The sequence below is a fragment of the Gavia stellata genome, chromosome 10 (genome assembly GCF_030936135.1).
Source record: "Gavia stellata isolate bGavSte3 chromosome 10, bGavSte3.hap2, whole genome shotgun sequence".
Classification (NCBI taxonomy): Eukaryota; Metazoa; Chordata; class Aves; order Gaviiformes; family Gaviidae; genus Gavia; species Gavia stellata.
The window spans coordinates 32,356,465-32,381,916 of NC_082603.1; the positions used below are offsets into that span (position 1 = coordinate 32,356,465).

Consider the following 25,452-nt stretch of genomic DNA (forward strand, 5'->3'; position numbering starts at 1 on the left):
TGAAATGGAATGTCACTAGAGTCATTGCAAGCCAAAGCACTGAAGAATTCGCCATTAGTCCGAAGATGACTGTTGGTCCAGGAAAAAGTCTGTTGGATATTGTGGAGTTGGGTGTAGCATCTGAACTTACATACAATCATATTTAGGCCTGTGTTCAGCTCCTCCCTAAAATAGCAGCGACTTGCTTTCTCTCCTCCACCCTTAGTGCTGCATTTTAATCATAATACATACTGAAATAATTATGGTTTAAAAAAGGAAAGCTGTAAGTCCAGTGCTATTGATTAATCAGAGAAATTTTTAAACGTTTGTAAAGGAATTTGATTTTCCTTTCTGTCTGGAATTCTCCTTATTCCTCTCTCCCAGCTTTCTTGTCTCGAGCTTTCTCTTTCACAGTGTCAGCACCTTTCTGTTAGAGACAAGCATCATCAGCCCCCAAAATATCAGACAGCTCTGGCTTGTCCAGGGACCCGTAGGAGTCAATGTACAAACTCAAGATCGCAAACTGCCATTATCTCTCCTCATCCTGGGTGATGGAGGAATTCAGATGGCCTGTTGAATGGACGTGCGGATAGACATCCCTGCTGCCTGCGCCCTGCCGTGCCATGGGCTCGGCAAGCAGTCGTTCTTGCCTTTCTGCCCCTTTGTTTTAAATTTGGGATTTGGTGTTCTTTGAGTTTTCTGCATGTGATGGTGGTACAAATGTTTTATGTTTGATGAATAACCTCCCCCACTCTTTTTCTAACTTGTTTTTTTTTTTCTAGTGCTCACAGTATATATACATACTTGAACAGTCACCTGGATCTGATTAAGAAATCTTTGCCTGTGGGTTTCCTCACTGTTGATTTACATGTTTGGCCAGATTTCCATGGTAACAGATCTCCCTTAACAGATCTGACACTAAAGGGCATGGTAAGAAACAGCCTGTCTTTGCAAAAAGGTCAATACAGGGTAAAAAAAAAAAAGGAGGAAAAAAAAAAAGCTTGGAAGGCGCTTTTTTCAATTTTGAGCATACTCCTCCTTAGCTATTTAAACTATCCCATAGGATTTGGGTTTCTTGCTGCATTTTGAAGTGTGCTAATGTTTCAGTAGAAAACCAGAGATCATTGTAGTTGAGATATCACTACAGCCACATTAATTTTCTAAAGATATGAGGAGTGTTGTGTGTGTCCCAGTATCTTTCCCAGGAATCACATTTCAGAGCACTGACTAGCAGCACTTGCTGTTGTTAACTCACCTGTCTACTGAATGTTGCATGTCTGTTGCAATGAATTTCAACACAAATTTGGGTATGCCCATCTGGGAAAGGAATGAAATATTTTGGGGAGAGATTGCTTGATTTAAACTGATAAATGTTCAGCAAATGTGCTGTATTAGAGTTGTTGAAATTTACTACCCAACAGAAACTGAAAAGCTCCTCTGGTTATTGTTAAAAATGGGCATAGATGCTCTCATGATTGGAAATACGAAACCATGGTGCTTCATATGTCTTTGTTCAAAGGGAAACCTGATCTGATTCTGGCTTGTGGTTTTAAAATTTCTGGTTTTGGAACTGAAAGGGATTGAAATATTGTGTTCTGTACAAAGAAATTTTCAGAGCATTGCAATCTGGGACCAGGAAGAGCAGCGTTTGGAAGCTCACCAGAGAACCTCTGCTGGGGAGGTTTTCAGCCCATCTTTAAATATTTGGATGTTTCTCTTCACTGAACTTCATGGTGGTAGATTGGCTAGGTCACAAGCCAGGATGTATGGTGCAGGACTATAACAGAAGAATATTGTAAGGGTATAATTCGATGATATCAAAATACCTGGTGGTTAATGCAAAAATGTACTTCAGAATGGCATATTGTCCTTGAAGTGAGCATCTCAAGCTACTCACCAGCACCAAAATCTGCTGTATCTGAGGTTGAGATAGGAAAGGGTAGACGTAAGGACTATAACACCTTTCAAACCACAAACAAGGGAAACAATAAAATAATAGATGGCTTATATATTTTTGGGTCCTAAAAATAACTGTATTATTTTATGAAAGAATTATATGCTGCAGCTGAATCAGAATTTCCTTGGTATGATGGCTGTATGCAAATACTGCTAATAGGATCACATTTTTTCTGCAACAGTTATGGCTGCATTCAGGTCTTGCCTGTGCTGATACTAATCCAGAGTAACTACAGTGCAGTATTGATTTATGTCAGAGTAAAGGAGGTTAAGATATAGTCTTTAATTATTAATTGTGTTTCAGTGTTAGGGGGCTTGGAAGGGAGGGGGAGAAATGCTTTTAAAAAGTTATTTTTATGTAATAGCATCTTCATATTATTACATTAAATACATTCACGACCAGTATCTGAGTCATAACATAAAACTGTCAGAGTTAATCTATCTCTAATCGCGTACAATATGTTGTTTGTTCTTCATTTCTTTGCAAGGGCAAGAACAATTTATGTGGTTCTTCCCCAGATCAGGAATAACATGTTTAACATAACATTATGTGTACCGCTTACAAAAGTAGGGCTTAGAATTAGCACTTAAAACTTGTTACAACAAGAAACTGTAGAAAATAATAGTTTTACTTTGGCTGGATTTGTACGTTTTCTTTTTGATCTTTGTACAGGTTGTTGGACTAACATTGTCTCGGGGTCTGGATGAACTTGCCCTTATCTACTTGGCCACGATTCAAGCCATTGCTGTAAGCCATTTTAAGAGCATAAAAGAATAAATGAATTGTCTCATGTTCTATGGCAGACTGATCATCCCCTTCTGCTAAACAGATTTCTAATAATAGATGAATTCAGTTAATGGACTTCTTAAAGGAGCAAGAGATTGTTTACCCCCATTGGTGACTACTCCCTACCATAGGATAATCGACAGCCAGACTGGGGAGATGTTCCCCTGAAAAGTTTTCTCCTTATGGCAATTCTGTAAACGGAGCCTCAGTCTCTAGTGCAGATGTGAAGAAAGAGGCTGATACTATATGGGGCAGCGTTAACAGCACGGGCTGTCTAGAGTGAAACTGAGAGAGTGAAACAAAAAAAAAAGCTTTGGCCATTGTATGAAGGAACTTGCACTCCCCTAAAATGCCTCAGCTTCAGATTGTTCCTAAATCCATGGATTTCCCCTGCTTGCTGTTAGATGAGTCAGAACTCTGTACCACAGCGAGTCGGAGTGGGTCTGCGATTCAGTTCATAACGCTACAGACCAGATCTCATCCCTCCCTCGATTTCCCTGCTGCAAGGCAAGCAGTTGCCTCGTGCGTAGCATTTCCAACCCGTGGCTGTGTTTCTGCAAAAGCAAACAGAGGGACTGTCTTTATGAAAATGTCGTCGATGTTTGCTAACATGCAGAGGTGGCTAATTTTATTGGAATACTTTTGTTTCTGCGCTAATTTTCTCTGGAACCCAGGATTTCCAGTTGACAAGAAGTTCTATTTTGAAGTGAAAACCTGGGTCAAAGAAGTTGTTTTGAAACCCTGGTGCGGGGTATTTTCAATGGGGCGTGCTATCCCCAGGCATTTGGTGACTGAAATCAACATTCCTTTGACATCCTTTTTGTGATTTTTTTTTTTTTTTTTTTTTTTAAAGTTTGTTGAACTGGAGGTGTTTTTGCAAAACATTAACAGTTTGATGAATTGGGGAGTTTTCCTGACAAAACTCTGTTCACTTGGAAAACTTCCCAACTCCTCTACTGGTTAAACAACAACTTTGCTAGGCTGGGTCAGCCATCTGGGATGTAGAGGGTGGGCGGCTGCTGTAAATTTACTGTGAATTGTACATCTTATGTGTTAACCCTCCCTCTTCAGCAAATAACGAGAACTTAACCCCAGCCTGGAATTCTTTGTTGTGAGTTTTCATCCTTTTTAAGATGAATGTAGCTTGGCTATACCTGATGTTTCAGTATAATCCCACCATTTAAATAAGAACGTTTAGGAGAGTTTAAACAATGCCAGCGACTGATACTGGCCCCTGAAAGAAACTTTCCAGTATCGAACAGGTGCTCCGTTATTATATCGTGCTAACGAAGTGGAAACCTTCTCTGCTGGAAATCCTGGGAAAGTCACCTATTATCTCGTTATATGATACAACTCAAATTTTATTGTAAAAATGCAAATACTGTCTTGAACACTAAATTCAGCACCTGCATATCTTTTTGGTAGCTAATTGCTCTGATTGTGAGGTTTAATATAATAAGGCCATACCATAGTTTTCATTGTAAGTTAACAGGAATTCATTTATCTTAGAACACTAATGAAACAGTAACTAAAAAGTAGACAGAGTAGACTTGGTTTTGACTTGATATATTTACTAACTGCTGGTGTGATGCCTAGGAAATTTAGTTTTCCTCCCATACTCCATCATTCCCAATTTTAGCTTCACTTTTGTTGAAGGAAACAGTTCTTATTCAGGACAGCCCCAATCCTGTACCATTCGCTGTCTTCAATGGGTGCAAGATAGACTTTAAACCTAAGTAAAAATCTTGTAAAAAGTGTAGGCCTGCCCACAGAATGTTAATCTCTAGTTTTCTTTTCAGCAGGAGATGCTTTTTTCTTTCTAGATAAAATTTGCATTTGAAGCCCCTCAATTTGCATTTTCTCCAGTCCAGGAGTAAATTAGTTCCCCCCCCACCCACAGAGAAATAAGTCTGGCTTTAATTTAAATTGCGATGTGAATACAATTTTCCAGGCAGGTAAACACAAAATAATTTTCACAGCGTGTTCTTTCTCAGGGTCTTTGCGTGTGTATGTTGTGAGAGAAGTTGTTAATAAATTTGAATTTCAGAAGTGGTGAAAGAGAATATCCTTTTAACTATTCATTGCAAAATGCAGCGCAACAGTTAGACGGATGAGAACGCGATCAGAGATATAATTGTGGCCGTCAAGCCCGTTCTGAGGAGACAGACTCTTTTTAGAGCAGTTTATTTTTCCATAATTAAAATTGCGGCTGTGTAATTTGGAAATCGGCCCTCTGTGTCAATAGGGAAGCGATGGATTTAGTCAGCTGGTGTTGCGGCTGCTGAAGTTCCTCATAACCGCTTGCCTGAAAAACCAGAATGCATTTGAAGGCCTATCCAGAGTGGTGACAGTCAGTCATAGTAAACGTCTCCAGTCTGATGAAAGTCTGCTAGCTTCAATTTTCAGTAGCTTTTATTTGAAGAGGGGTTTATTGCAGGCTGCAGACCTCTTAACGAACTTGCAGCATAGCATAAAGAAAACTTAAATGACGGTTTGTGAAAACTTTGACCCGATTGTGTTTTGTTGGGAGTCTACCTACAAAGAGTCAGCTTGGGCAAAATTTTGGCTTGAATTTGGCATTTTGTCAAGTCTGAGCTTCAAAATTAACTCCCGAGGTATTTTAAAGAGCTGGGAATTATTTTTGGACAAACAGTTTGTCAAAGAAACGGAAAATCTTCTTGCAAGAGGGAGAAGGTTGACTGCAGTGAGTAGTTAGAGGCAAGCAAAGCAAACAAAAAGAGAAAAGGGTTTTTTAAAATGGCAAAGCATTTCCTTTCATCATTCGTGGAGCCGAACTCTGAGCTGTTCTAATTTGAGTTTCTCAGAATGGAGACTGTAAATGAAAAGTTTAAAAATATGCCTACACTTAAGATGTTTCAGTTAATCCGGGCATGAAATGGAACATTTTCTTTTGCACAGGGCAAAGGCCAAGAGAAATAGTTAAGCCAATACAAAATTCTTCAGGTTTTCCTTTTTGCTGAAAAGACAGAAAATACAGTTTTTTATTTGCTCCTTTTTTTGTTCTGTTTTGCCATTTGGCTTCAGAATTGAAATCTCTTTACTGAGAGTGATTTTCAGATGCTGTTATACAAAGTAAATAGAAGTTTTTGGTGGGGTTGTCTTTGCCATGGAGGTTTTAGTTCTGGATCTGGAAATTTTTTCCATGCTCCGCTGCGCTTGGTCACAAACGGCTGCTTATCACTGCCATCAGTTTTTCCTGGTGCCCATTTCGGTGCCTTCTCATAATCCCTGTCTTCACCCTTGTCGATACTTCCCTGCAAGCCCCATTTCCCTGTGGTGGTGTGTACTGGTACATCTTCACTTCTTCAGCCCGCCCCAGGACGTTTACTGCAATATGCTGTGCCCACGTACTTCCCAAGTCTTTGTGCCATCTGTTTGATTCTTCTAGTTCTTAATTACAATGCCTGTTACTGGCTGGAAGCTAAGCAGAGGCTGTACCCCTGCAGATCTGTTCCCAGCCCTCAGGTTACTGGTAAGGGCAGTCAGTGGTGTCATTCTTTTTAGCAAATTGTGCTTTAAGATCTGTTCCTGTGGCTGCTCTCCTGTGCTCATTTGTTTTGTTTCCCCCCTCACACCCTTTTTTTGAAGTTAGGAACAAGACATATTCTGGAAACTCTGCAGGCTGCAGGACATCATATCAACACGGTGTTTCTGTGCGGTGGGCTGAGCAAGAACCCTCTCTTTGTGCAGATGCACGCTGACATTACTGGTAAGTTAGAGGAAGTGCGGGGAAAGGAGTGTAAACTACTTTATTTTAGGTGGCTAAATACTTTGTCTTTGGAAAAATAAATACTTCCTTTATATAGAACTGTATTTTGCTGGTTGGCCAAGAAGTGTGTAATGAAATGTTACTTCCTGCAAGACTGAATTTCCTGAAATTTAAAGACATTTAAATAACACAGAGATGTGGTGCAAACAAAGCTCCATATGTTGTATTGTTAGAAAACAGACTTCAGGAGAAACCTCCGGCATGATTTCCAATCTGTGGATCTTAGACTTACGGGTTTTTTAAGAAAGTGCAATAGAATAAATATAGAAACTTTGTATGGAATTTTTAAAACAAATATGTGTAAATTACATGCCAGAGATGTTTCTCACTATCAACTTTTAAAAATTATTTGAAACGTTCTATAGAAATCACTCCATTCAGTCAGATTACAAGATGTTAGTTAGATGAGGATAATGCCCACTACGTACTGAAACCTCTATTAGCTCTATCCTGTTGGAATTCTGTCGGACTTCTCCTGACACTTCCTGCTCATGCTGGACGTTGTCTCCATCATATAGAACAATTCTTTTCTGAATTACTTCCATGTCTGTATCATTAATATGGTTTAGGGGACAGTTTCTGGATCCTTGCTCCTGCATGATGTTGCATTTGGTTTTGTAGAATTCCTGAGGGGTGGAAGGTCCTGGGTGTGTGGTTCATTGCAAGAGGAGGTCTCAGGCTTGCACGGTGTTTTTGGTGTCCCTTTAGCCTGTGTGTGTTGGACATCTTAGCACACCTGTGAGTCAGTTGAATATACTTCAAAAAAATGTAGAAAAAAATAACAAAATTTAGTGTAAAGGACTTCAGAGAAACTTTGAATGACATGTGTTTTGGGTATGTTTCAAATTAAGATCAGTTGAGCTGTCATGAATAAAGTTTAAGGCTCAGATTTGGGGCATTTGGTCTGGAGATCTGGCTTGCCCTAAAAACAAACCACACTTCATAACCTCGATGCAGGAGGGAAGATGAAAATATGCTTTATGTACTTAGATGAAAACAGAAATGGAGAGGCAAAAACCATAATGCCTATTGACCTTAGAATTCACTAAATACATTGTAGTCAAAGTGATGCTTTCTGTTTGTGAAAAATGATGTTGTCAAGTGTGTGTCTTTCCTTATATAACTCAAATGTTTTAGGTGAATTTCAGCTATGTTTAGAGTTGGGATGCCGGTTCATGATGTGCAATATAAAAGATCTGTGAAAAGGTATTCTAATTAAAATGTAATCAGAAGTTCTTTGACTGTAACTAATGGCCAAGTACAATTCAGCACAAAAAGGCCTTTTTGCAGTCTGGAGTTCTCCCCCATTTGTAAAATCAGTGACTGACAAGGGATGTCAGAGTTCATCTAACTGAAATGCTCCCAGTTGTGTTGAACTCATTAGAGCCTATCAGATAAAATAACTAACATTCCAGGATCAATCCCCCATTCTTTCCCAAAAAGAAAAAAATCTGAATATATTATTGTTAGCTGCAAATGCCCATGACTCAGCCATGCAGACATCCAATAGATAATTTCTCAGGCCACTTAAAAAGTATCTTGATCTTTTTGTTTGCCTGGTAAGAATTCTGTATTCATTCTGATGATGCAGGAAATGTGCAGTAAATTTTAGAGCATGCTGAAAATTGTTTAATGCTTCAGTGCCTGGCAAACAGCCGTGTAGCTGTAAGCTTGAGTTGTAGATTTTCTGTTCCAAGTTGACCCAAGTGCTGAGCTGTGGTCCATCTGAACCAGAGGAATGCTCAGGTGACTGATCCTACACTTGTGTTTTAAGGTGGATTTGTTTGGTCAGAGAAATTCAAGGCATGCTGTAATTACACTGGTTCGCTGTTAGTAGTCATTCCAGCAATCAAACAACAAGGTCTCACTGTATCCGCTTTCTTTCCCCGTCACTCTGCCTGTGCTAACGGTAGGAAGAAATGGCATTAAGACCACCGTGGCACCTTTATGTCATTGAAAGTTGATTGTAAGGAGCTTTACACTGGTGGAACAGTGCAAAGTTTGCATAACGTAAGTGGATGCTTGGGGTGCAAGGCAATTTTGCTTTGTATCAGTAATTGTTTCTGATACTAATAATTTTATTTCTCATTTTGAAAAGTGTGTATTTGACTTTTCCGCTGTAGGAGTTATTCATGGCTCACTTCAGATCTTCCTCCAAATTTCAGCTCCTTTTAATCTCACAGTTGGCTCTTGGGAGCAGCATTTTTGGGGGCATAATGTCATTGAGGCTATTCACAGAAGGAAGCCCTCCTCCCACCGCTGTGGTTGCATCACCATTCATTGAATGAAATTATCTCACTAATGGAAATTTAGACACATGCCAAATACTGTAGGAATATTAAATTCATTGGCTTAGTGAGGGTGGACATCTAAAGTGTAGCTAGGAAAGTATTTAGACATATGCTATTGGTTTAGGTTTTTTAAGGAGAATTAAGAAAGGCCAATTTTTATTTGTTTATTACTCTTTTTCCTGCTGTTTTTTACATTGATAACACAGGTCTTAGAAAACTGTGTGTGAACCGAGAGAAAGTATGTTCATGGCATTACCCATGGGCGATGAAACAATAATTTTTAATTCCACTTCAGAATATATATTGAGTGAGTTTGTTTGTTTTTCCAGTGTTTTAATCTTGTTTTTGAATATCTTGCACAATTTGGAAGACAAGATTTCTCTTATGATTTCATACATAGCTTGTGAAAGTTTACTACTTGCATTTTCATGTCTTCCAGCAAAACCAGACTGGCTTTGTTGGCTATATATTTAAAAACAAACACAAGCAATCTTATTTTTTTTGTTTGTTGCAAAAGAAACAAAAAGGATACCACCCTGTTTTCCCCTCGAGGTCAACTTTTAATAGGCACGTGGGTTTGGAGGGTGTGGGTAACAGGTTTATACCAAGCCCTTTAAGATAAATAGCCAGTGTCAAAGATCTGGGGGTTTGTTCTTTGTAAGCTTTATGTTCTGCATTAAAATTTTGCTGAAATTCTTTTATTTAAATTCTGCTTTTTTCTTGGAGCCTGGAACCACAGAACAGGGAGATTTACATGAATCTACAGTAAACTGTAGCTCTGAATGGAGTTGTGGTTTTCAAGTCCTTTTTGATTCCATTTTTCTTTATATTTTTTGCTTTAATTATTTACTGTGCCACTAGTGCAGTCCTGCTATATTCTTCCTAACAGAGGAATGGTTTTTTCTTGTATAGGCAAGCCTGTTGTCCTGTCCAAAGAAGTGGAGTCTGTTTTGGTGGGTGCTGCTATTCTTGGAGCTTGTGCTTCTGGGGATTTTGCATCTATACAGGTATGCAGTACCTGATTTTTATTTTTTTTTTCAGTTTTAATGCGTGTTACACTTTGACATTTGGCACCATGCACAGACTTTAATTCAAGTGGAAAAGTTTGTACCTTCTGCACAGCCAGACAAGAGCCAGCACTGCTTTCTCTCCACCTTCTTTTTAACTCCAGATGTTATTTAGGTGTATTGAAGATTCATTTGCCTTTTGACTGTAGGGACATGCAGGTAGAAGTTGCTGTCTATGAAGTTAGGCCATGTAATTTTACAGACAAAAAAAGGAATTTGGCAAGGCTCTGATCCTGCAAGAAGGTCACACTTTCATCTGAGTTATATTTGTCCTACTTCCCTTCCTTCATATTGAGGAATGTTAAACATAAGAAACAACATAGCACTATTTATGCAGTAAAAAATGACACACCTATACCTCTTGTCTTGCCCACAGTGAATGCAGAGTTAATAATGAGGATGGAACTTCATGTTTATTCATGTTGTTTCAATCCATTAACAGCTGTAAAAGTAGCAGTAAGGCTTTTATGTTCAGTGGATCAGCCAAAGCATGACTTAGCTTTATTTATATAAACAGTAGTAGACGGAAACCTGAAGAAGAGTCTGAATGTCCAAAATCAGACCTGTTTTTCCACCTGGCAATTCCACTGGTATAAGACATGTCCTCTCCTCTTGCTACATAAGGCCACTAAACAGTACCTTGCATCCACTCGGACAATTATTTATCAAGATGGTCTCTATGGTGCCTGTCAGGCACAGATATTTGTAGATGAAATTTTGCACAAAAACTTACCAGAAAGTATTTTCTGAATAGGGGCCCAGCTTCTCAACCTCGTTAAATTGACATGGTTCCACTGGAATCAATGAACAGCCCAGCATAAGCTGAGGAATTGGGCCGTGTTTGGCATTCTTCCAAATGTGAAATTTCTAAATGGGAATATGCTACAGTGCGGGATAGGCTAGCAGGAAGAGCAGTTTCCTTTCATAAGAACTTTTCCATTAAAGTTCATCTCATTGCAACAAATATATAGTACAAAATGTACCTGTATTTAATAATTCTAGTGCTTGTAAGGAGAACTTGTTTTGATAAATGTAATTTCAGTACCAACTTTTGGTGACAGGATGTCGTATTTAATTCTTACTCTTCTGTTAATCTTCTGCCTTCAAATACGCAAATACTTCATTCCAAGTTTAAGATGTTTTGCACTATTATGCAATAAGTGAACATCTCAAAACTGATTTTATTAAGTCTGTCTTCATAACCATTAGAAAAATCTAATGCTGTGAAATTTTCTATGATGTGTTTTTATATAATTTTGGTATATTAATTTACCTTTAGTTTTTAACCCTGCCCTTTATATATAAAACTATTTCAGAAGCATACCCAATAATGTCAGAATAGATGTATATTTTATACATGTCAGTCTGCGTAGCACACTCCTTCAGAAATCTTTTTCAGTGAAACTAGAGCCTTTGAACCAGTCATGTCACAGACTTTTTAATTTTAAAAGTGTTTACTCTTTCACTGTTACGATACGTCAGGAGGTTCCTACCTCATTGGCTATGGGAACGTGTTTTGGCTTGTCATAAGTACAGCGCAGGTTCCGTGGGTCTTCCTGGAGTAAGCTTCTCCTAAGTGCTTACCTGTGACTGTTGGGAGCCGGATTGGATGACTCCATGTGCTCCCTTCCCATCTTTGCTTGAGTCAAGTCAGTTAATATCAGTACATAAAGAAAAAAAATAAATACGAATTTCAGTCCAGTGCCTCAGCACTGCGTGAGGAGTCTTGATTTCCCAAATGCAGCCTCTGCCTTTTTCAGTGCTTCCGCAGCTATTTGCGTAAGGTCTGGTTCCAAGGGTTTCGCTAGGCAGCAGGAGAGTTTCCTTTTGTTTCACTGAGTTCCAGGTCAAGCCCATGGGCTTCCCTGGGATATCTCTGAAACAGAAAAGGGGAAAGTAGTTTGGAAACTACTGCTATTACACATCCCACTGGGCATTTTGTGGCATGTTTCTTTCCATCATACTGCCTGTGGTGATGACTGGGAGCCAGGTGAGGCCCTGAATCCTATCCAGGATGCCACATCTCTGCAGTGTGAAGAAACCACCTGCTAAGTGTTTTGGCTTAGTGTGTGTTCAGAAGATTGTCGTTAAAGAGGTGCTACCTATGGCAGTATCAGTTGTATCATGCAGCAAATATTTTAGATTATGTAAAAATATTTTTTAAAGAATTCAGCTACATGAAATCAAGAAACAAGAAACTGAATAAATGTCTTTTGGGGGAGGGGGGAACGTAAATGCATATCTAGCATTGCAGTTCCATAGCTGCCTCTTACATTTATTTTTCTACCACGTCTTTCAAAACAAACCTTAGTTACAGGTGTTGCTGCAAGTGCTCAGCATTGTTGTAGACTCTGCAAATAATAGAAGTTACTATCTGTCCTCGAAATAGATGGTTTGTGCTTAATTATTGTGCTTTCCAAAGGTCATTGTTTGCTCAGCCTAATAGTAATGGAGAAAATTGTGTGGTTTTTACCCTCTTTCCTTATGTCTGTGTTTGAAGGGGAATTTTTACTGTCTTTGTCTCAGTGATTTTGGTCATGTTTCTCAGAATCATTTTTGGACATTTCCACTCAATGTCAAAATCAAAATGTTTAAAAGCTATCTGGTTTCATGGGTTGGCTCAACATCACTTCTGATAATCGTAGTCTGGCTTTAACATGCTCTGCTGACAGAAGGACCGGCTGCTGAACAGGCATGTGAGACCCACTAGTGATAAGCAATAGCAGTGGTGCTGCCAGGAATCTTGTAGGGAAGCATGTGCCTGTGTGCTGTGTAGTATGTGCAGTGTGTGGGATGCTTCAGGGAGCTACTGAGTCTACGGAGCAGGGCTGTTCTTGTGTCAGTGCTAAATCTGATGCTTTGGGGATGTAACGTGCATTAGATGTTAAGAGTTGACCTGCTTGTGCATTCTGTCAGTGTGGGGGTTTGGGGGCATGGAGCAGCCGAGTCAGAGCCACTGCTCTGGCAGCCTGCTCTTCACTCAGAAAATCTGGGCACACAGAGAAGATCCCAAAATCTACCAGGGCATCACTTTTCAACAGGGGAAGGAGAAGATGGGTCATCTAGGGAAGACCCAACTCTATGGTAACCTTATATAGTAATTAGCGTTAGGCTTTATTTAACTTACGCATAAGAAATGTATTGGAATTGGATGGTATTTCCTTAAGGGTAAAGTATGTGGATGTGGTGATTGCTGTTATTCTCATACTCCTGTACTATCCTGATGCTTAGTCCTGTGGCATTCCATCATTGGGGTTTGGAAATGGGGAAGTGTCTGCTTCAGAGGCATTTGGGAGGATCATTTTTCCAAGGACAGGCAGCTTGCTTACCTACATGTCGCTGTGTGATGAACCCAGTCAGAATTGTATGTGAGACAACAGGATTCTCACCTTTCACTTTCTTGGGCAGTTGGTCATAGTGGCTGGAACACTAAAGAGCTTTTCCTCCATCCTTTGGTATCCCTATATAAGTTTCTTCTCACAATGAAACAAGCACCAACGTACCTCCTGCCTCCTTTCCCTTTCTATAATACAGCAGTGACTATTTGCAGGATGCAGAATTTTGTTCTAATTCTTAATTTCTATAATACAGCAGTGACTATTTGCAGGATGCAGAATTTTGTTCTAATTCTTAATTCTCATATCTTTTTATTCTTATTTTGAGTGATTTGTGGAGTAAAGGTTTTCATGTTGACTGCATCTGTATTAGTACCAAAATTCTCCGTATGCTGAGACTTTACAAAGAAGCACTGGAAATGAAGGTTATTGCAAAATTTGTAACCGTACAGGTTAATTTGCTAGATTCTAGTGGGGTTTTAAAAGCTCAAGCCCCTTGAAGCTGCAATTTCATCTTTAGGTAATTCTATCATGGAAAGATTTATAACCTCCATCTCTTGTGCCTGGTCACCATATGTTGTTGCTTCAAAGAATGTTGACTTCCCTATTTTCCTCTTCATTTACTCTCTCTCTGCATTTTTCTTCTCTGTGGTAAAATGGAATTAAAACAATTGGTCTATCCAGAAAGAATAAAGAGCATGTAGTGTGGTGAGTTATTCCCCATTTCATCTTCTGGTTATTTAGTCTCTAGAATCTCTGGAAAGGGGAGAAAAATCTTCTGAATTTCTTGTTGCAATTTGGATTATCTTTTCATTTGCCCCTACAAATGCTACACCTTTTTTCTTTTAGTGGTTTTGTTATGTTTTGATTGTTGTGCCTATGAACCGTAACACAGCCTGGCTGAATCAAAGGAGACAGCGCTGTGTAAAAATGGTATGACATAGGGATTTTTGAAATAGACACTGTATTTTTGGGTTTTGGATTTTTGAAATATGTGCTGCATTGAATGAAATAACCTTAACATTACTGGCTTAGATGGGTCCATTTATTGGTTCTAGCCATTCCTTTCATGCTGAGCAGCAGGGTCCTGGTTTTCAGTGTGATTGTTTCTGTAGTAAAAATATAGTTTCCGGTTTAGCAAGCCAGCAATTCCTTCTCAGTAAAAATGTTCAATAAATAAATGTCAAAGTTTCCAGTATATCCTCGTTACTCTGCCTCGCTTGTATGTAATTGAAAATGGGAAGAAGGTGCTGTTTGATTTGGCAGTCATCCAGCTCTTTTTTTTTTTTGATAACCTACTCCTTGGGACAAAGCTGTACACCCGGGAGCAGGATTATTGCCTTATAAAATCCTGCAGCCCACTGACTATCCCTTAATTGCATATTAAAGCAATTAATAAAATTACCTGTATGAAACCAGATTACCAGATTTATTTTTGATTTGCTATCTTAACATGGGGCATTGTTGCTGGCCAATATGGAAGAGAAGAAACTTCGTATGATTTATTGTAATAGATTTTACTGGTAACTTTCTGTAATCAGCTTTCTGTAATCATTTTTGGTATAAAACATTGAGCTAGAAATTACCGTCTACATGACTACAAGATTTTTCAGGTATAAAATTGACTTTTAAGGGAAGTGTGGGCTTTTCTTTGTTAGTTTTGGTTGCTGTGCAAGTTGGTGGTATCTCCTGCAAAAAGATAGGGAAAAGCTTTTTCATTGTTTTTGTAAAGCAGATTGTAGGGATATAAAAATTAGCTGGATTCTATAGAAAGAGGTCTTGGGTAATTACCTAACGTGGGGTAGCTGAATTATTTTGCAACAGTAGCAGTCGAGCTAGTGAAGTACTCCTTAGGTACCATTTGCATCCCCAGAAGCAGCCCTAGAAGCTATATGGATCCAGGTCACCTGGCTTGCCTTCAAGATAACAGACATAGAGTCCATAACTAAGAGGGAGACACACTGTAGACAGGGGTTTGAAGTGGTGATGGTGCAGGTGAAATGACTCACTTACAACGTGGTACTAAAGGAACTTGGAAAAGTTTTGTTTGTGCACTACTTGGTTATGCTTAATTTAATGGACACCTCCTCTTGGTTGTCTAAGGAAGTTGTTGGGTGGTGGTATAGCATAGAGAATGAAATCAAATAACAAAATCCACAGGTAACGCAAAGTTATAAAGATCAGCCGGGAAGAACATGCAATATTCAGTGTATTCGCCTCCTAACAATGAAAATGTCACAGACTATCATGAATGTAAAGAAGTTCTTTAGTGCAACAGTTAGTCCACAACCTTGGTAATGGACCAACTGGCAACTGTGAATTGACAACATTTCAGAAGAACACCCATAAATAGTACTGGGACATAGTCAACATTTCTGCTGACAGCAGTGGAGGGGATTAGGCTATTTCCATTTCTGGATCAGGCAGCCCCTGTGTAATTTTGTTCCACTTCAATGGATGTGCTTCAGTTGATGATCTGATCCTCTATTCCTCTTCCAAAGCATTACCTGTCAGGTCATGGATTGAAATTAATACAAGCATCATGTTGATTTCCATATTTTCAAAAGCAAGAACTGAGTGAAAGATCAGGGAGGGGATAGTTTTTTCCTTAGAAATGGTAATAACTTGGGAAACCAAAAGAGGAAATAAAGTGACTTCTCCCTGTTGAGTTAGGGAATGTTGCCTTCCCTCATCTCATTAAAAATTTAAAGCACTCTTGTTTTTGAGTAGGGTGAATTAGTAATTAAGTGCTATAATCAACTTGTGTAAACATAATATTGAAGGAGAGCAGCAAATTAATCATTTCGTTGGCTTGCCTTACTCAATTAATGCACCTTTTAGTAAAGGCCTTCCTGCCATGTTGGGATGTTGGTTTTTTTTCTCCGATTCCCTTAATCAGAGGATTTTGGAAAGGCAGAGGAAGGAGGTGGTTGTTCTCAGGCACCATGCTGTACACAAGGAGTGTGTTAAGGTGCTGTGATCTTGCCTTCCTTTTCTTCAAAAGCTCCAAATTTGTACATGTACAGTTTGAGCCCAGGGTTTGGTGGAGACCATCCCTGGGCAAGGCTGGGTGACAGCTTTTGCTTTTCTAAGTAATGTATTGGCTGGGTATGGCTTCTTCATCTAAATGATTTTTTAAAAATTCCTTCCTGGGTGTGTATATCATCAGTCTTAATTGACAGGACGTGTGTTCCATAAAAAAATGACTTTAAATTTCAGTGCATAGCTTATGTACCTACTGTTAGAGTCAGTATTCTAGTGGTGAAAAGAGTTGAATCTTCATAGTCTGTTCATTTGTTCTTCTCTCACTTCTTACTGGCAGCAAAGTCATCAAGGGATGTCATGGACAGTTCATGATGTGGACTCTACTGCTTGCTGAGAACCAAACTGTTTTACACGTAAGCAGCTAAGATGTTGAATGACTGTGGAGTATATTTGCAGCTAACCAGGCCTGGGCTCAAAGCAGTGACTTGGCAGTAGAAGAACTCTATCCCTTTACCTCTTTCCTTGGTGTTTTGACACTGAAATACATCTATGCCTAATTGAAAGGTGGTTTTTTTCCTTGTATAATAAAGTTAGATTCAATATGGCATGCATGAAACCACCAAGATACTGGCAATGCCTCTGGCTTTTGTATAGTCAGCTGCCTTCTTACCAGAAATCTTTAGAGAAATATAGATGAGAGAGAAAAATTAAAAGGCAGTGATTTGATGGCCACTGTCCAGTTCCTTGTGGCCTAGTGTTTATGGTACAAAGAGTGCCTTTTTAGTTAGCATACTTTGGCCTTACTGTCAGAAGTCTTTGCAGTAAGGGTAAAAAGCGGATGAATCACAACTACTTTTTTGCCCTAAGGATGATCCTTCTGTATTAAAGCTGAGAAATATAAATGCTTGTCTGTCTGTGCCAAGCACAGAATGAGCTTTCAATCAGTTTGAGTGTGATTTTTTTTTTTTTTTTTTTTTTTTTTTTCTTTTCACTTTTCAAGCCACAATACATATACAGCAGCATTTCTACTTTCTTTCAGCTGACTTCAGTGGACAGTATTTCTGTATGGTTGGAAATCCTCTCTTGGTGGGAGTTAAATCTCACATACAAGCACCACCACTTAGAGAGTCAAACAGCTGAGATGTGGCTGTAGCTGATAGCACGATGCTTTCACAAAAGTGCTAAGAAAAGTACCCTCTGTCTTGTTGCTGTTTACTGACATGTGATACTGGTTGACATCTGTTGCCCTTCTCATTTGAGGACTGTTTGCTTTACTAACTTTAACATTTCCACATTGCCATGCTGTTGAAGTGCAGATACACAAATCTCCTTGGAGTCCCCAAGGTCCTTTTATGAGAAGTAGAGCTGCCATCATTTGATATCATCCTGCTGGCTGCCTTTTATATTGGAGTTGAGAGAAATAATTCTGTTGCTGTTAAATGTTCTTGGTGGAGTGCAATGTCTAATGCTATATGTTGTCATACATTTGATGTATTATCAGATCAGTACATGCTGTACGGTAGTGTTTGGTTCATTGTCACATTTGATGATTTGTAGTCGTTTCGTATCACTTGAAATTATTACAGGTAAAAACTTGTCTAAGAAAATGTCAAAGTTTGTTCTAGCAGGTCATATAGCTACTGAAATGACGGATGATCTTAGTCCATAATCGTAATGCAAAATTCTCAGTTAATGTAAATCAGTATTGCTCCAGGATTTCAGAGGAGTGACACCAGTTTACTCCAGTGCCCTGATCCAATCAAGCACTTAGGTACATCATCTAACTTTCAAGTAGGCAAGAAGCTCGGTCAAAGATAAGCAGGACTGGCAGTGTGCTGAAGTACTTTACTGGATCAGAGCCCAAACAGGAATCTGACACACAGTTCACTGGTAGAAGACACATCTTGAAATGATAAAGGCTATTACAGCTCTTGCAATTGCTTCATATTATTACCCATTCAGAAACAAGCTGTGGATACTATAGGTAATAGGATACAAAGGCGGTATCTTTTGTTAAGTGCTGCCCTTTTGTGGAAACGTAGCATGCTCATTTTAAATGTCATCCAGTACACAAATGTTCAGATTTGGAATTTCTCAGTAACTCTTTAATGACAAGGAAAGGCAGCTGCAGTAAGTCAGTGTAATACATTGCCTGTAACAGAACTACCCATTTACATTAGCTGAGTATTTGGCACAGAAGTACTAAAGTTGGAGGCAGCAATCTCAGAAATCCAGTACTTAAAGATGTGGCCGTATTATTTTTCTAAAAGTAAGTGGTTTAATGAAATACCACGCTAATGAAATAAAATGAAACATGGCCTTTTATTTGGGCATCGGTGGAAGGAGATGGGGCACTGTGTGTTGGGATATCAGTGTGACCTTCCTGTTTATTAATTCTGCCTGACAGTGGTGATAAAGATTTTATTACTTATTTTTTACATTTATGAGGATGGACTGAAAAGGCAATAAAGACCTCTCAGACACTCGAATGACCAAAGAAATCTATGTAATCCTCTGTCTTTATGATGAAGGTACAGCCGGCTTTGTGCATTGGCATAGATCCATTGACTTCACCTGAGTTCTGTATCTTGCGTGCAAATACCCGATTACCGTATTAGAAGTAACCATACATATGCAAATACAGTCTCTTCTGTCTGTAGGCTCAATGTGTAGATTGCCATGCCTTTTAGCTTTAAGTAAATTCACATCAGCTGATGTGGGCAAAGAATAAGATTTAGTGTTTTGTTAATCTGCAGAAGTTGAGACTCTTACTAAACCAATGGTATTCTTCTCATCTGTCAGTAAGCCCAAGACCTGGCAAGCAGAAGAAAATAGCTGCCTAGAATAGTTCAGGTTCTGCTGCAGCGTATTTTTGTAACAAACCATGAAATGACCATGGTGGAGTTTATCTAAGGAGATGTACAATTAGTTGATTTTTTTTCAAGCAGACTAAGACTAAGATCAGCTTGTAGAAGAAATTTAATAATATCACAACATTACGGCTTCTCTAGCTTCCTGGCCCTGTCTTTTCTTGAGGAGAACCATAAATATGAGGAAACCATAAATGTGTCTTTATAGTAGATAGATACTTTCTTTAAAATATACTGTGATCCATCTTCTTTCTATTTTAGGAACAGATTTAACCCACATACTCAGCGACAAAGCTGAAGTCATTTAGACCTTGGACTCCCCTTCTGTCAAGGCCATTTACGCAGGGAAAAGTGTGATAGCAATATTTTATAGGAAGGATGAGTACAAAGGAGGATACCATGGATCCTTTGTAACTGTCAGTAGACAGTAAGGTCCTTTTCAGAGCGTGTTTGCTTAAATGATGTTCGGGATGTCAAACAAGTTAAAGTCTCTCTGCCCTCACCTCTTCAATAGCTGAGCAGAACAACCTTCAAGTTATGCACTGGAGAATTGGAAACTCAATCTGGCTACATTGTGAGATTAATTTTCCATCTGGGATTTGCACTCTTGCTATGTCAGCACAGGGGATCAGACTGTTCTGTGGCAAAGCACAAGCATGTAGAGTCACAGCACTAGCTGTCTGAAATGCTTGAGGTTTTTTCCCAATAAATTTTTTGAAGGACATTATGATCACTTAGTTGTGGGATTTGATGCCAGTAGTTCGTACCACCAGGACATACTTTTGCCACTCCGTATTTGAAGAAGTTTTATAACTTACATGTACTATGTTGTCCTTTCTCCTAAAGATGACTAGAGGGGATTGTTTGTCAAAATTTGCCTTATCTCTATAGTCTAACAAGACTGTTTACTATCTAGGCATTTCCAATACATTTCATTTTATTGTGGTTAACAGTAAAGACTTTTTTCTTTATTCCCTTTCATATAATCATGGATCTGAAATGGTAGAGGAGAGATCCTGTAACCTTTATTAATTTTATTAGCAATAGAAGACAGTTGCTTTATTAGCATACTGGCTTTCCTCATACTCAGAATTGGAATCTGATTCTCCTTCTCCTTTCTTTGTTCAGCTAAGTCATAGGTTCTTGTTTCCTTGGTTTCTTGGATATAGACATATAACAACCATTCCCAACCCTTGCTTGCTTTCTTGTTTTGAATCAACTTTTCACACCCAGCGTGCTTAAACACTTCTGAGGCACAGTTTGATACTAGAAATTGGTCAGTGACATGTAGAGAGAATCCATATGAAATTGATTCATGGCTCTTTCTTGTTTCTATTGGGACAAGTGTTCATGTAATGATTAGCAAGACCATAATTGTCACTCTTGAGGGAAATATAGGCAGAAAGGCTAACCACCAAGTGGGCATGGAAAAGTGTAAGTTGCAGATTTTTGCACAAAAATAGTCCTCCAGATGAGGGTTGAAACACCCTAGAAGAACACGAATAAGGAGAACCGCTGTGCCCATATCTTGCTGTGCCTTGTAAGTGTATATAAGCAGCAAAAGACAGTTGGATTGTCAACTTCCACAAGTGCACTTTTCAGCTAGGAATAATTTATAGGGGATGTACTCAATGCATAGTACTCCTGGGGGCTGTGTTCACCAGAGCATTACTAACCTTCAGTACATAAATACATTTTGACCCATGTAGGGCCTGTTTGTGTGAGCACCTGCTATAAGTTGCTTTTTTCTTCCAGATGGTCCTTTACCAGGTAGAAATTTTAGGGAGGAGTGTGGATGTGGAAGCTCTGATGGGAGCACATTGTTTTGTCAAGGAACAGAGTAAAGTGATGTGGCAATGCACTCCTCGCTAAGCAGAGAGGAGTGGCTAGATCTTACCATGTCACTTCTTATGGTTGGACTTGATGACCTTACAGGTCTTTTCCAACCTTAGTGATTCTGTGATTCTTTTGGAGCTCTGGAAGCATAAAGGACCCTCCAAGGAAAAACACTCCGGAAAATAAACCAATTTCTAATCAATATTTTCTCCTCTGAAGAATCTCTCCACAACAAAAGTATGTGTGGAGGGCTGTACCATCACCAAGCCCAACCTCTCCCTCCCAAAACTGTGGGGTGGAGGATAATAATGTGTCGCATTCGGAAGGTCCCTTCATTGCCCAGCCCTGTAGCTCAGAACTGAGTTAAAAGCCTTGGATATATTCAGCAAAATATTGCTGAGTCTAGCAGCCTTGTGTCAGACTCCTTTTGCTTTCAAAATGCCTGGTAAGACTTGATTTTTGCCTAATTTTCCCAGACTAGTGTCTTCCTATCTGTCGTCATGAAATCACTAATTTCTGTTAACTTTAAGTAGTTTAGATATGGAGTCCTGTATCTTTAGACTAGACCGGGGGAAGCAGTTCTCGACTGTCTTACAGCAGATAAATTGCGTATGTGTTAGCGTCTAGGTTGGAAGCTGGCACTTAACTTAGGTGAAAGAGGTGAGTAATGGCCCTAAAGATGCTAAGCTGTTTGAAGCTCTTCTGATAAATGGGGTCTTTTTGTGATGAGCTATCCTCACTTTCTTTGACTGTTTGGTATAAAAGCTTTGTATACACAAGCACATTACTCACTATTTACAGGTCGTGGTTGTAAGGTTGTTTAATTTTGCAATAGTCCCATCTAAGGGATGATTCTTGCATTGCATGAAAGGGAGACTAAGCAAGCTTTGCTTTACATTTGCTTTGTATAACTTTGCCCCTGTGGAAACATTGGATAGCTGGCACATTCGCCATTAAGACACAAAATGCCAGACTTGCGGCTTTCTGGACACAGAAGTTCCACTCATCCCAGAGAAGAACCAGAGGACTGGCATGGAAAGAGAATAAAAGAAACATGAGAAAGAAGATAGATGTGGTGGAGAACGGGGCTTTTCTTTTTTGGTACTAAATCCCCAATATCCCCACCATCTCCCCCTCTCTACTCCCACTGTGGTATTGTTTATTTTTTCCTCTTTGTATTCTTGCCTTCTTGTTCGAGCCTCTCTTTTGTTCAAATTTTTCCACTTTTTCTTCTTTTCTCATCTGTTGGTTCTTCTTTTCTTCTCCTATTTCATCTTATTCCTCTTCTGATCTCTCTCTCTCTCTCTCCTTCCCTGCTCTATCCCTATCTCAGTCCCTTACCTGCGTCCTCACGTAATAAAAAGCAAAGAGGAAGGGATGGCTTGTGCTTCATTCAGTGCTGCTCCTTCAGGTCTACTCTCAAGGCTTGTAGGACTTGAGTAAAGCGGTGTGGTGTACCCTCTGTTTTATGGGTACAGCGTAGCCACACAACCCTGATTGGGCTGTGCCAGTGTTCTTGAACCAGAAGAGGAAAGATTTGCGATGGCATTGATTACAGTGCTAAAATAAACCACGCTCCCTTAGCCAGAGAACGATGAGTTTGTAAATGCCAGCGTTTTATACACAAAATGAAGGACACCGGCTAAGGAAGCCAGCTGCCTAGGTTAGCTGTTTAAGATCTGCAGATGGCAAGTCTTTAAAAGCAAAGAGACAGAAAAAGTCATTTATATTAAAACAAACTCTGTCATGAGTCATTTGACTTCTTTTTCTCTTAGACACATAGTTTATGTCTCAGGCCTTCTAAGGCCTGAGTAACATCTGATACTCTTTAGGCTGAGCTGGCTCTAATAGGAGTAGGTTCCTGCTTCCAGTTACAGTCTACCACTTAGAACTCTATTTCATTTGAGTCTTGTGTTTGCAGGCTGTAACTATTACTTATTTGTCATTTTTATGGTAATAGAAAAGATTATTTGTCTGTGATTCAGTCCCAGCCATGCTGTTGAATAGTTCTGTGTCCGCAGCAGCAGCAGAGAAAAAGTGACCCGCGAGGGGCTTTGACTTTTTGCCTCATGCATTTTTCTCAGGCGGCTTCAGTCGTGCAGGTCACGCAGGTCAGCAGGCAGGAGTGGGGATGCAGGTCCCTTGCCATCCCTCCCAACCACTACCTCAGTCTGCCAACAGCAGCAGAGCATTGCTCCGCATTTCTCACACAGCTTGCATCTGAGCTGCATGTGATATTTCTTCCCTTCTACTTTAGAAGAGCCAACAGCAAGGTGTACACTGTCTGAAAAACACAGCTTTGCCTTTTGCCTTTTTTTCTTTTTTTGGTCCTCTTCCTTCATCCCCTCCCTTCTGCTCCCAGGTTTTTGTTTAAATATTTTTACCGAGTGCTTCAGGTATAAAAATAGTGAATTGCAGCTACAAAATACGAACGGTGTACGAATTCTTCAAGTCCCATTAACTTCTTGTGCCAAGGGCTGAAAGGGAAAAGCGAAACACAGCCGAAGGTCAGGAAGGCTTAAGGGGCAGGAAGGCTTACGGGGCGGGGGGCGCTCAGAGACCCCAGCCAGCTTCCCCGGGCACGGATGGCCCTCCCATAAACATAATTTTAGGGAAAAGACTTTACATGTAGGAATGTTTGAAGATTAAGCCCGCGCCCTAACGAAGCGGCATGACTCTTGTTCCCTCTAGTGGCTGATCAGACGGGACGTGTTTCACACGAGCATGTTGTTTCGCCGCCTTGGAACTTCCCTAATTTTCCTCCCATCCACAATTTTTGTTATGATTTCTAACTTTCTCAATTTCTCCAAATGATGGCATTTGCCATTCAGTTGATTGTGACTTCAGGAAGCAGGAAAATGTGCCTGTGGATAGATAATACCTTATATATGCAACACAGCAATAGGATTTAGGATTGGAGAGGTTTTTGCGCATATTCCACCCATGCATGCTGGATTTTTGCTGCAGCATTAGCAGTAGGGGTTAAGGAAAAAGGGCTTTTCTTTGTTTATCAGCATCCCTTTTCGTATTGTAACTCCTCAAGTACAAACAGATATGAATGTCTAGAAATGTTAGACACCTCAAATCAGCAGGCTTGTTTAATGTCCTTGAGATAAGAACTGAATTGCCTGGCTTTACAGATCAAACAAATACCACATAAAATGCAGGGTAGGATTTCATAGTGACAGAGGAAAAAAAACGTGTATTTTCCCATGTAGTTCTTATTAGCAGCCTGGTAAGGGGAGATAATGCATATATTGGGTGAAACTCATCAGCCCTACTAGTTCAAATCTAACATAAGCCACTGTAGTATCAAGTTCTTCTGAGGCTACCTCGGTATAAATAAAAGCAGAATTTTGCCATGAGAAAACACTGTATGTTAACTAACTCGAGAGTCAGAGTACATGGGGTTTATTCCCAGCTTTGCCACTGACTCTGTCTGTGACTTTGGGCAAGTTGTTTAACTTTGTTCTTCGTCCAACTGATTTGTGAAGCAGATCTAGCGATGTTTAAGTACCTCATAGGCTGGTTTTATAGTTATATTAAAGGTGACAGAATGAAAAGTGCAAAGAAAATGGATGATGATGCTAATGACATGGCTCTGGTGGATTAAAAGAAGTAAGAATGGAGAGGCCGGTAGACGGACAACCCAGTTGGACGTAATTGGAAAATCTTTTGACTTCTGCACCAGAAAACAAAAGCTTACTTTAGAACTGCAACCAGTTTATGATGTGTGGGAATTTTCATTGCTATGTGTCTAATATGGAGGGTGGCTGATATAGTATGACATGAATACAACTCAGAAGCTTATATCAATTTGTAATATTTAGAGCATTCATGACTTTTAAAGGTTGTGTTATACATTTACAATGAAATGCACTTCATATGCAGAATTCTTGTTTTTAGAAAATATTTGGGCAGCAAAGGGAGACCACATCCTTCAAAGCACAAATTCACTCCTGGTTTGTATTGGCAATTCCTTAGGAACAACAAAGGCTAATTCAAGATCAGCATTTTTATTCCCAGGCTTGTAGCTGTAGACATCTAATGCTGTATCTAACACATAACTGAGAGTCTGGGTGTTCTTTTTGCTCAAGTATGGAGCCCTCTGAACTGCAGTTGAAGACATTTGCTGGAGACTTCTGAAAATCAGATGTTAACCTTTTTTGACTGCAGTGCAATCAGGATTAGCAGAAACAACAGATGCATCTTGCATTGCTGAGCGTTTTTTGATTTGCATCTGAAACTGGTTTGTGACAGGTCAGTAACCCGATGAATGTAATGTAAAACACTCAACAGGATAGGACCTCCTTGTTAGAACTGTATCCTTTTTCTTGCATGTCTGGGTTGTATTTTTTTTAATTAAGTTATGGAGTTGTAGAATGGCCTGCATTCCTTCTTCTATTCCTGTAAAAATGAAATGACTGACAGCTTTTCAGTTGCACGTGATCCTACTGTTTATTAGAAGAGGAACGGGAACAATGGGATCCTACCAAATTTTTCACGTATTATATATAGAGAAAAGATTGTTGAGCACGAGGTAACTGCGTCTTACC

General features: G+C 39.5%; 1 protein-coding gene across 4 annotated transcripts in view; it reads left to right on the forward strand.

Moving 5' to 3' along the window:
* Positions 1 to 25,452, forward strand: part of FGGY (FGGY carbohydrate kinase domain containing) — a 136,357-nt gene that overhangs the window by 96,833 nt on the left and 14,072 nt on the right. For 2 of the 4 annotated variants that reach the window (XM_059821796.1, XM_059821795.1), the window contains 4 exons: positions 762 to 909; positions 2,609 to 2,683; positions 6,332 to 6,452; positions 9,716 to 9,810. In XM_059821796.1, the coding sequence (XP_059677779.1) occupies positions 762 to 909; positions 2,609 to 2,683; positions 6,332 to 6,452; positions 9,716 to 9,810 (439 nt within the window). Of the gene's footprint in view, positions 1 to 761; positions 910 to 2,551; positions 2,684 to 6,331; positions 6,453 to 9,715; positions 9,811 to 25,452 lie in introns of all 4 variants that reach the window. The other 2 variants (XM_059821793.1, XM_059821794.1) reach the window with 1 other exon arrangement.